The sequence below is a fragment of the Calypte anna genome, chromosome 2 (assembly GCF_003957555.1).
Source record: "Calypte anna isolate BGI_N300 chromosome 2, bCalAnn1_v1.p, whole genome shotgun sequence".
NCBI lineage: Eukaryota > Metazoa > Chordata > Aves > Apodiformes > Trochilidae > Calypte > Calypte anna.
In genome coordinates, this window is record NC_044245.1 from 130,227,170 (window position 1) to 130,239,964 (window position 12,795).

At 39.7% G+C, this 12,795-nt stretch overlaps 1 protein-coding gene across 1 annotated transcript in view; it reads right to left on the reverse strand.

The window, feature by feature from the left end:
• Nucleotides 1-1,734: 1,734 nt before the first annotated feature.
• Nucleotides 1,735-12,795, reverse strand: part of RNF19A (ring finger protein 19A, RBR E3 ubiquitin protein ligase) — a 60,763-nt gene continuing 49,702 nt past the window's right edge. The window contains exons 6-10 of the mRNA XM_030445414.1: nucleotides 8,820-8,934; nucleotides 6,614-6,775; nucleotides 5,943-6,156; nucleotides 4,392-4,535; nucleotides 1,735-4,013 (exon numbers count right to left, since the gene is read on the reverse strand). Coding sequence (XP_030301274.1) covers nucleotides 3,323-4,013; nucleotides 4,392-4,535; nucleotides 5,943-6,156; nucleotides 6,614-6,775; nucleotides 8,820-8,934 — 1,326 coding nt within the window. The 3' untranslated portion in view covers nucleotides 1,735-3,322. The remainder of the gene's footprint in view (nucleotides 4,014-4,391; nucleotides 4,536-5,942; nucleotides 6,157-6,613; nucleotides 6,776-8,819; nucleotides 8,935-12,795) is intronic.

A 12,795-nucleotide genomic window follows, 5' to 3' on the forward strand; every position in this document is an offset into this window, starting at 1 on the left:
CCCACAGCCACTACCCATTCGTTGCTCAGCCTGACTTGACCTAGAAAGTTCTGTCAAGTGATTGCCTCCCTTGCAGTTTGCCTCATTAGCAGAATTAACAGGTTTTGGTTAGGTGTTTTCCTCTAATTGTCTCTCCTAATTAACAGGCTCCAACCTGGGCCTGCCAAGGAGCTGCTTTTTTTCAACTTTCTGACTTCCCTCTTCTCAAGCTGTCTCCTCTCAAGCTTTATGGCCTCCCCTGTTAACTCTTCCCAAGGCCCTCAAAATGCCTGAGGCATACGCATCCTTCATCCCACTTGTTACAGAGAGAGAAAAAGGCAGAGTATCAGCACCTGCAGGATTCCATGGCCTGGGGGGGTAGGGCAGTCCTATGCAGAGCTCCAGGCAACATTTCTTTCCCCCTTCCCACCCCCTCCCCTATTGTAAGACATCTGTTGGAGTCGGAGGGAAGAGGTCGTGCTCCCAGTTCCCAATTTGAGGCAAAGCCTGACTGGAACCTCACAATGATAAAGAATTCCTTCATGCCCACATTTCTTAGATTCTTCTGCCCTTTGAGACTGAAGGTAACAAAGACAACGTGACCTGTCTGGGGTTGTGTTTCTCACCAAGATCAGACTTGGGGGTTCTTTGACCCTGACAGAACATTTTGCTCCTGCAGCAACATCAGATTGTTCAGTCTGAGAAGACCACATGACTCTTACCTTGGGGCAGAGAGGAGCAGACAAGATGCTAATGGTGCTTTTCAGACTCTTCATTCCTGAGTTTCTGCTCCACTGTCTCATTTTCACCTTAATCAGACTTATTAGTGTTTGTACCTTTTCCTCAGAAACACGACCTGATGATGGAGAACGTCATGTGGCTTTTTTCCCTTTATAAAGAAACAAGACTTTTAGATGATGGGACTGCCAGGCAACAAGATGGCAGTACAGACACAGACAAGCAGTGTTATTTCCAAGGGAGAGAAACCTCTGGTTTGCAGGGTCCACACCAGAGCCCAGGCTGTGGCAGCGGATCCACCAAGAATTTCTGCCATTTAAAAACATCTTTAAAAATAGTCACTTAAAGGTCTAGATACACCCTGAAGACTCCACACCCAAGGCAGAGGCATCCAAGAATGCTGTTGCCTTTTACAGTGATTTGCCATCACTGCTCACCTGCAAGGCAACCTGAGAGGTGATCTGCTGACCCCTTCAGCTCCCTGTACATTTTCACCTCCTGTCTCAAACTTTTCACCTTTTCACAGGAGAAGCATCTTCTGTATGAGAGTATTGACAGAAGTATATCTGTTTTTGAACTTAAAGTTCAGTGCCTTTCTACATTCATTAGTGCTGGTTAGACTGTCTCACATATGAAGTAATAATACCTCTGGAAAAAAAAATTAACAAAATGTATTAGCAAAACAGTTTACTCCTAAAAGCTTAACCAAAAGAAAACAGAAAAACTTACCTCTTACCTACATTTCAACATTAATTACATCTTAATGTGGCATAGAATATTACCAAGGATGACTTCAGAGTGACTAAAAATAACACCATCTTTTGATAAAGTTTACTTACACGAGTAAAACATATTTCCAAATTCCTGCACAGCAAAAACAAGGCCCTGAGAAATTAGGTTAGGTTTAAACTCACAGAAATAGGTCTTCCACCTCCCAACTCACTACTATTGCACCTTCTGGGAACATACACAATTTTCTGAGGCTAAGCAGCATACTAAACAAAGGGCCACTAGAAGTCAGTATTTAGACATTTATTTCAGATATGCAGCTTACACACATATTATTGAGCAAAACTGAATTGCAAATATACAAATACTGTAACAAGCATTATCAAATAACATAACTGGCACTAGTGTTATAAGCATATTACTGAAACTGGTGAGGATAAGTCATGGAAGAGGACTGCAGCTGATGGCATTTTATTTTTATCCAACCAAACTTCCAGTAGCACCATAATGGCAATACATGAAACACAAGACAGAACATTGTTAACTGTTATTCTGATATTCACAACTTTTTTTTTTTTTTAAATTTTTAATTTTTTTTTTTAATTTTTGTGAATTCCATAGCAAAAAAAAAAAAAAATGTTAATAGTGCAGGCGCTTTGGCCAACTTCAGTTTGTGTTCAGCTGTACATCTTCCATATACAAAAGAAAAGGAAAAAAGCCAGCATATTTGGAACCCATCTTTGCATCTGGGCAGTCATTGCACTGCACTTTGAATCTGGGACTGAAGATATGCATGTCTTGCAAAGAGATGTCATGACCACTAAAGCCTGAGTGAGTCTTTGGTAGGCTGATACTTCATTATTATTATTATTATTATTATACATTTATCTACCACAGTCATTTTATTCACTAGAATTTTCTTTTGTGATCCAAGGTGGCCAAAGAGGACATTCCAGAAAACATTACAGTAAAATCCTCAAACGACCAGGCACTTCAAACCCAGTCTTTTCCAAAGGCACCAAGAATTGATGGGGCACTGTTTTCCCCCTAATGAAAGGTGACAGCATCTGCTTTTCTACAATGCTTATAAATCACTGGACTGTTATTTTACAGTTTTTATACACTATATAGGAGCCTTATCTGCTGCATGGTTGGTTGCATGAATAAATAAGTAACCCCGCTGTTCTTCACAGGTGACATCTCCATTCCACCATACATTAAGTACCAATTTTTTCTGTTTCAGAATTATGTAAAATGCCATAACCTTGCTCAAAGTGTACACACATACAAACACTTCTGACACAGGCTACATCCATCTGAAGATATGCGGTTCATTCTGCATGCATTCTAATTACAGTGTGTGTCCAGTTACGAAACAAAATTATCATTATGAATATTCACTGTTGAAATCTGTTAGTATAGGTCTCTGCAAAACTTTTGTTTCCCTTAAATATTGTTCACACAAGAATGATTTTAAGTCACTAATGTTCAGCTAACACCCACTTATCCCAAATGCTGTATTTTCCAAGTGAACAGTGCAGGACATATTCATTTCAGCATTTAGCATATGAAGAATTTGCCAATTTTTACCTAAATACACCAAGTATAGGCTTTCAAGCAAAGTTGTGGCAAAAATACAAAACATGGACGTATTTGTACTGCTGTAATGCACTTGGTTAAAGCCTTCATGTCTCTTCACACAGGTCTAAGATCCATATGAAGTATTTTGCCTTCTGAGACAAGTACATATAAAACACAGTTGTATCAAAACCTTCCTTCTGCTGGTCACCTGAAACTTACAGAAGTTGCATGTAATTCAACCAGCTTTCAGACAGGATTCTTTAGTGGTAAATACATTTTTGCAGCACTTACAGGCTTAAATTTCAGTCTGAATAGCAGTGCTTATTTCCCCAGCATGTCGTGAATGGTTGTTGTTTGTTTCTTTCAGCGTTTCACCTACACCTAAATCTGTATCTTTTGCAGATCCACTGGGAACACCTTCCTCAGCAATGTGAGTCAGCTGTGGGACATCAGTGCTTGGGGCTGCTGGAACAGGCCCAGGGATTCCACTTGGCTGTGGAGAATTTTCCAAGCGATCGTTTTCCACCTCTGGGAGAACACTGACTGCGGTGAAGCGAGTGTGATAGTCACTGGAACCATGGCTGCAGGAAGTTTTCATACTTTCCATATCTGAGCAACTAAACTCGGAAAAATGACTCGAGTGAGAATCTGCTACAGATGGAATACTATCGCTGAGAGAGGGAGAGTCAAATTCACTGGAGTTTGTGCTTTGTTGTTCCAACAGCTGAGCATCCATGTCCTCTCTGGACTCATTTATCTTCATGCTGCTCTTCTTTCTCAGCTTACCTTTACATTTTTTTCCTGCTGTTGTTTCTTTGGACCACTTGGTGGCACTGGATTTACTTTCTGGCAAGCAGGCCGACGAACAGCCGGGATTGCTGCGGCCTGCGGCGCTGCCATCATCCACGCTACTGCTGCCGCTGTTGTGTCTGAACTTGGCTGGTTTCGACTCAATATCCACTTGCACTTCCATACTGTTGCCTTCCCTGGAACAAGGAAGAATCCGTCAGTGTAAGTGATCATCTGCGACAAACCAGCTAACACAGCAAAACAAACTCTTTACAAGGTATATAGCAAAAAAGTTGAGAAATGTAACTTGTTTTAGGAAAGTTAAGTGTTAGCCAAATAAACTGCCCAAAAAACCCCACGATGTGTGAAAGATCAGACACTTGTCTGAGCTACTGCAGTGGCATTTCTTTTTGTAAATAGCCTTGGTGAATGTAAGTAATCACATGTAATTCAATGAGTAACAAAATTTGCAGTTTCAAAGGGTAGTCATTAAAGTAGAAAAGCTGAGACATGCTTAAAATATCCTATAATAAACAAGGCTTGTTAATCTTCTGTTTGCACCACATAACTCTTACCTGTCCAAAGGGATGTAGGAGTTCAGAATGGATCCTGCCATGGCTTTGGTACTGGCATTGTCACTAACTGTTCCCAGGCTCACTGTGCCAGATTCTCCACTCAGACTGTATCGCTCTTTCTGCACATCTGCTTGGACTTCCAGTCTTGGAGAGAAAGAAAAGAGTTGCACACACTGCACTGCTGCTACAGCTCCAAGCACCCTAGTTGAAAATTATTTTTCTATTGCCTTGTAGAATTTTTCCAACATTCAGTAGTTAGAGTTTATTATGAACTTATTATTAGTTGCTCCAGTACAAATGCACTGAAACAGGTTCTCTCTTCCCAGTTTCAAAAATGACTATTTTCTGATAAAAAAAAGAGACAAACATCCAAAAGCAAAATCAAATTAACTTCCCACCAAATAAGTTTTGCATGCTAACTACAAGTTCTGGGGTTTTTTTATCCTTAAGGTTTACAAGAACAACTTCAAGACTGAGCTGCAACTGTACTTTGGTTTTTTCAATCTTAATCCGAAGGGAATGTAAATTCAAGATTTTACAGTTCCCATTTCTGCATCTGCAAAATTATTACTAAGCAGTATTATTACTAAGCAAAATTATTACTAAGAACTGTGTTCTGTACTCTGCTTTATACTGTATCATTATCAACTGCAATAGGAATTATAGAAACTTGAGCAATCTTAAATTGGGCTGAGCAGATAAACCAGAAATCAAATAAGATTTTTTCCAAATGTTTTGTTCAGTGAATTGGGAGTGGTTTTTATTTTGTTTTCCACTCTCAGGTCTTTGTAGAAGAGGGCAGGTAAACCTATCTCAGCAGTCACACCTCATCTGTTGATGACATCTCAGCAGTTGAAACACACGTGGAAACCCTTGATATGCTATACTGATTTCCTTATTCTATATAGCCTGGACTGCCAAGTTACTCAAGAAAGTTTTTTTTTTTTTTTAAAGAAAGTGTTAGTGCCAGATTTAAAGATGAAATCCCATTCTGAACTCTAAATGGTAAAAATCCTTTTCAGACATTCCCTTTCTCTTCAGGGTGCAGGACAGCCAACAAACAGTAAGGCCCCAATTCACAGGAGATACTGAACATGAAAGTGATAAGAAGCTGCCACCTCAGCAAGGTCAGGTGTTCAGCTCCCTCTCCTGCTGCCTAAATCTATTTTCAATCCACACTCCAGCCAGATACTCTGAAGGCACAGCTTATTACTTGTAGACTATTGAGTAAGTCAACAGTTCTGACTCAGGTGTGGGATGTGCCAGAGAACATGACTGTGCTGGACGTGAAGATGTCTCCCTCTGATTCCTGGGAAGCAGGAGAACACTCTGAAAAAAAAAGTCACTCTTCCTGCCAGACCAGAGTCCTCAAAGAGATGAAATAAAGTTTGTCATTGGAGAACTGCCTCTATCTCCCAGAGGCAGTTCCCTTTAATAGGAAACAATTTAAAAAACAAAAACAAAAAAAACCCCAAAACCCCACCCTAGTAATGCCACTTGTTCTGCTTACAGAGCTGGATATGTATGGCAGAAAGCAAGCACCTCTCTTACCTGTTAAAGCAGCTAACCATTGCACTTCCTGAGAGGCTCCCTGTTATACTAGCCCCAGCCAGGGCCATGGTACTGGCAGTCTCACTGAGGTTGTCTCGAATGGCTCCTATTCTATCCATGTGGCTTCCACTTGCACTCAAGCTGCCAGTCAGTCCTCCAACACTTCCTTCACCTATGCTGGGGTTATGACGTGCTTCTGCTACTGAAGTGGTATCTAGACAGAAATAAAGGAGGTCTGTCAGCTAGGGAAGTAGAACTTCTTAGTTTCTCGAGTGTGACCATGGAAACCATTCCTGAAATTATGCTGAGAAAACAGCTTTATAAAGCATACTGTGACCAAAAGATAAGTTGGTAAAAAACAAACAAAAACACAAAGAAAAAGAGAAGTTGCTATAATGGTTAGGTACTTCAGATATCAGACAGTTAACTATCTATAGGATATAACATGGAGTTAAGGAAAATAGGTTCTATCACAAAGGATATTGCTATGTAATTAAAAATAGCACCAGATCAGGATTAATTTCCCCATATTATAAAGATTAAAGCCATCAAGCTTCCACACACCAGTACAATGAAAAAGCAGCATTAATTTTATCCTAAAAAACTTTTCTCTGTGGATAAGACTCAAATTTATAGCAATTTATAGAAAATGAAACACAGAATTTTCTTACCTACAGCTGCATTTGTCCCACCAACATTTATATCATTTTCATCATCAAATTCTATCCTGACACCTTTTCCATTGCCTGCTGACACACCACAGCCTCCACTTCGGCAAAGGGAAATTGGGACAACTCCATACACATAAGCCAGCATAATAGGAACACCAATACCTACAGAGCAAAGTACAGTCATTCATTAAATGTGACTTACATTTTAGAGCCTTCCATAAAAGTGATTTAATTTTCCATGAGAACTTAATTTTTCACATGTGAAAGAAGTCAGGAAGGAGCAAAATTAAGAAATATTGGTAAATTAGCAAGGTTAAATGACAGGAAAGTACTTTTAGCAGGCACAATGTCCTGTGTGAGCATTAGTAGGCAGAGGAGCTTAATGCTTGCTGAACTATAGACTTCCAATGCATCCATAACATCTTTTACAAACAAAATTAATATACTTTAAAGGTTCGTATAAGCTCAACTGGGGACTATTATAATTGTTCCACCTGAGAAGCAGAAATAAGAGATCTATTTCAGAAGTTATTCAACTAAAAATGTTACTACCTCTACTAATTTAATAAGGTGTTCGATTTTGCATCCACTTAAGCCAGCAGGGCTTTGCTATCAATATAACAGAACTTCACATTACTACTACTGTGGAACCTTTCCTGTTTATTGTATCACACTGACTCAATTTTAAAAAGTTAATTTTAGAAGTTATCCTTGAAAACAAACAATTCTGTAGAAAAGAGTGGCAGGAGTTAAAGGAAGGCACTGAAACTGTGGGCTAAAGCACACACAAATGTACATACACTTCCATCCTACCACTTCTAGGGGGCTGTGAAAATTACACCTTTGGCATATGACTTAAATGACTCTATGGCTTTGCTGATGGAAGTACACAGAAGGTACAGAAGAACAGCAAGCTGGCACATTCTTGAAAAAGCCAGGACAGAGGCAGACCCAATGCAAAGGCTTCTCAGTCTAACCTAAAAGAAGAAGGTTTGTTCATTCAAGGAGGAAATCCATATTCTCAAGACCATTATTTTGTAATTCTTTATGTCCTGAGACTGGTAGCCATGTGTTAATGGCATGGGGCAAGAGTCAAGAACTCCACAAAATAAAACCCAACTGCTTTTCCAAAAAAGCTAAGTTTTATCTCTGGTCAGGAATATGAAACAGCTTAATAGATTGAGGTAAAGCAGATCTGTAAACACATCTAGAAGACTCTGTGTCTCACTACTTGTCTAGAAGGGATCTGTGACACCACAGCTACATGAGAAGAGTGCAGTGCCAACAGACAGCAGGGAGAGTTTTATGACTGACACAGCTGCACTGGCACAGTGATTCACCATCCTTAACAAACAATTTCATGTCCAATTTAAACCATCACTTGCTAAAAGAGGCCCTGTCTTCTTGAGGCCACTCATTCCTCTCTAAGCATTCCTTCTGGCACAAGGGGGAAACACTGAATCCATAACTGCATGATGAATTGGATCAGGGGACTGATCCAGCTTAAAACTAAGTGGTAAGTCTTAACACGAATCAGTTATCCATGGCAGCTTACTGTGCAGCTGGAAAGATGCTTGCCCTGCAACACAGTAGAAGCAAGGCAGTGCTGGGCAAGTTCACTCCATTTGAAAAAAAATCAGGCTTTGCTTACAGTGATCTTGGAATTACATGGTAAGATGGTAAGTATTTTGTAATGTACTGCCATATTTTCCTCAAATGCTATCCTCAGCAATCTTTTTGAAAAAGAAGGTGATAGAATTCAGACTGACTCCTAAAGCATAACAAATACTTTGTCAACTACTTCCATGTTAAGTGTAAGAGACAATTTTTCTTTTGTGTTGAGAGAAGTTTGGTACTCAAATATGAACAGACTCTGTGGCAACAGTTTTTTCTTAGTCAGTCATTTAAAAAAAGCTTTAAGTACTTGTTTTCAAAGCCAGATATGACAATGTGAAAATTTCAATTTGCAAGATAAAAAAGAAAAATTAATTCTTTGTTTTAATGCACCATTTTTTAAGCACTGTATTCTCTGTTCTGACCCATTAAATGCATATATAACCTCAGACTCCACACTGTCTCATTTACTTCACCTGTAAAAGGAAACTATAAGACCTTTCTCAGGAATTTTATTCATTGAGTGATTGTAGAGTTCTGGTGGCAAGGTGCTGCCAATACACTGAAGTAATAGAAGTAATATTTTACTTACCTACAGTGACTGCAGCTACAACTGGAGAAACAATCACAGATAAGGTGACACCACCTGCTATAGCCAAGTTTCGCTTGTGCTTTGAAATGTCTTTGCCTTCATATCGATTGTGAATCTTAGGAGGAAAAAAGAAAGGGTCTTTAGAGTATTATCACCATCAATAATACATTATTGCAAGGAAGGAAGAACTGACATAAACCAGTTTGGAATCTGTACTCTGTTCTCTTCCAGAAAGACCACATTCTATGTCAGAATTTATTCCTTATCTCAAAGAAAAGCAAACATTAATTTCTTAATTTTAGACAACTTCCTAAAAGTTAGAAGTCCTCCCATCCAGCAACTAATACTACAGTTTCACCATCAAGGTTAAAAAACCTAAGTAACTGAACAGCTTTACTTGTTTGTTTAGTTATTACTCCACCTTACATCTCTGTTTTACAGAGATTTCCCATTTTTGGGTGTTTCACTTACTCTCTCTAGGACCATGGCTTTTCAGGGATATGCACTTCATCTGTCATCATACTAGTTCACTATCTTAATAGTTGTCATAAGACTAAGTTAATCCTCACTACATCTAAGGAGGAACACAAAAGCACCAAGAAGATAATCACAATGTTCTAATAGCAATATGCTACTGCAAAAATAATTCCAAATTGAGCTGCAAATTTTCATAAACATGTTTTCTAAATTACAATTTCAGTTAGAGACTTGGTAGGGCAGTTCTCATTTTGGAATAAATTTAGAAGTATTTGTTCAGGAAAGACAAGCTAGGGAAGGGCAGAGAAGACACAGCATTTCATATAGAGAGAATGTATTTACTTGCTCTGAGGTATATTATACAAAGAGCAACACAGAGCAAGTGAGCACCTGAATGTAGAACACACCTCTGGATAACAAAGGAAAAACTGACCATGAAAACTCTCACAGTCTGGGTGTGTAAGAATTACAACCACAGGCACACCAGGTTCCATGGACTATGTAAGCAATCAGCAGGATCATATCAGCCACTGAATTTTACTGTTACGGGCAATCTTAACTACTGAAAGAAAAGGCATACAACAAAGATATCTATAAAGGCTATTGCAATCCTTAAATGTAAAGCAACAACAAGGAATGGAAGGAAATGGTTATACAGGAGAAACTAGATGAAACATGAAGCTAGGAGATTACATCAGTAGGAATTACTATGAAAGACTTCAGAATACCAAGTAAAGAATATCCGAATAAAAATGCAGGGACAGAAATAAAACAGTTTCAATAAATGCAGAGAACTTGTAAGTTACAGGCCTTGTTTCTATAAAAAGAAAGGACTAGCACTTCCTTAAGGAAACTTTTATCAAAGCACAAGTACAAACTCTTCCAATGCAGAAGACAGACAGAAAGTTGTAAAAGAACACGAAGCTTCACGCATCGAAGCAGTGGCAGCATTAAAAAATAGAAAGTAGGTCAGATTACTATGAATGGGTATAAAGGAACAGCATGAGGGTGTCAGGACAAAATAAGAAAGGTTAAAACTGAGATGACAAAATGGAAGGGGCATAAAAGTTAACAAGAAATTTTTCTACAACTACAGTGCTAGCAAGAGGAAGACCAAAATGGTTCAAAATTTGCTATTATCAGAAAAGAAAGATAGACAGCAGATGAAACTGGAGACGTTCAATTTTTTTCCCGTCAGTTGTCACTAAAGATCAACTGTGAGCCAGGTGACTGGCTCAGCAAACATCTGAGCTGTCATTACTTTCCTTTACTCCCTAATTGAAACACTTCATTCTATACATTTTCCAGGAGATACTCCCTGGACACAAGAGCATTCAACATTTTCAATTAACCTGGAAGACAGAAGAAGAAAAAGAACGTGTGTGTTGAATTACAGAAGAATACACCTTGCAGTTATTGCAAGAATGCCAGAACTCATCCAACCCTTGAGAAGTTGAAAAAATGGCCTGAAATTACTAAGATGCAGCACAATGGTAATCAGTTCAAGATTACCCTTAGAAGAAACCAACTGCCTAAATTACCAGTACAGAAGGGAAGGATATGCATTTTAGAGAACACAAAATAGAAACAGCATTTTATTAAGAAAAAGGTAACTAGCATTATATATGCACATGATCACCCCTTCATCTAATTCAGTAAAACAACACTTCAGCTTCCCTGTTGTATTCAAACTGGACAAAACCAAAGGCACTTTGAAGAACTGGAAGGAAATTGAGGAGATGAGAATCAGAGGCCTAACCCGGTGTGGGTTTATTGACAGTTTGTCAAGAAAATTGCAAGTGCTAAGTTTGCATAGAGGTAAGGATGAAAAGTGGACTTTAAAAATATCATAGAATATGTAATGGGATACTGCAAAGCAAAAAGATTCTTTATGTCAGGTGAAGATAGAGCAATAGGAACTCAGTGTATGAAAAGCATTTACAGAATTGTTAGAAGAAGCGGTTTTACTGAGAAAATTAGGTTTGGAGAGCCTGTGGAATCTCCATCATCAGATATTTTGAAGAAAAGTGTAAACATACAATGAGAGTCACAGAGAAACAACCATCAAGCAGTGGGGTACAATGGAAATTCTCATAAGGCTGACCTGAGGCTAACTTTGAGACTTTACCATTAATACAAGACAGGTGCTCAGTGATGGGTATCTATCTAATGAGACAAGCAGAACATACAGAACATGCAGTATTAATTTGAAGCAAGGTAACTGTTGCCTTCTTCATTTTACCACTTATGAGGTTCCAATGACTGTATGGGAGGAAGACAAAACAGAAGTGTCAAAAAAAAAAACAAACAAAAAAACTGCACCAGAAAAGAGGTGTGCTTGCTTGAAAGAAAGAGATGAAAAAGAACAGTGGAAAAGCTGCATCCCTGGGCTTTTTGTCTAGCAGCCACCACTTGTGTTCCCCTCCAATAAACATAGAATTGTATGTCTGTGCCAGTCACTGTGATAATCCACACTGATAAAAGCAGAAAAGCAAATCTGGCTATTTTATCTTGATTTCAGGAAGGCATTTGACACCATCTCCCACAGCATCCTTGGAGCTAAACTGAAGAAGTGTGGTGTGGATGATTGGGTAGTGAGGTGGATCAGGAGCTGGTTGAAGGAATAAAGCCAGAGGGTTGTAGTCACTGGGATGGAGTCTGTTTGAAGTCTGTTTCCAGTGGAGTCCCTCAAGGGTCAGTACTGGGACCAGTACTGTTCAATATATTTATTGATGACCTGGATGAGGGAATAGAGTGTACTATAGCAAGTCTGTTGATGACACAAAACTGGGAGGAGTGGCTGACACCCCAGAAGGCTGTGCTGCCATTCAGGGGGACCTGGACAGGCTGGAGAGTTGGGCAGGGAGAAATCTGATGAATTACAACCAACAATGTGCCCTTGGGGCCAAGAAGGCCAATGGCATCCTGGGGTGCATTAGAAGGGGGTGGTCAGCAGGTGGAAAGAGGTTCTCCTCCCCCTCTACTCTGCCCTGCTGAGGCCACATCTGGAATATTGTGTCCAGTTCTGGGCCCCTCAGTTCCAGAAGGACCAGGAACTGCTTGAAAGAGTCCAGTGCAGAGCCACAAAGATGGTTAAGGGAGTGGAACATCTCCCTTATGAGGAAAGGCTGAGGGAGCTGGAGCTCTTCAGCTTGGAGAAGGGGAGGCTGAGGGGTTAACTTATTAATGTTCATAAATATGTAAGGGGTGAGTGCTATGAGGAGGGACTAAAGCTTTTCTCAGGGGTCACTAACAATAGGACAAGGGGCAGTGGAGCATAGGAGGTTTTGTATAAATATTAGGACGAATTTTTTCACTGTGAGGGTGACAGAGCCCTGGCACAGGCTGCCCAGGGAGGTTGTGGAGTCTCCTTCCCTGGAGACATTCAAAACCCACCTGGATGTGTTCCTGTGTGACCTGCTGTAGGTGACCCTGCTCTGGCAGGGCGGTTTGACTCGATGATCTTTTGAGGTCCCTTCCAACCCCGAACTTTCTATGA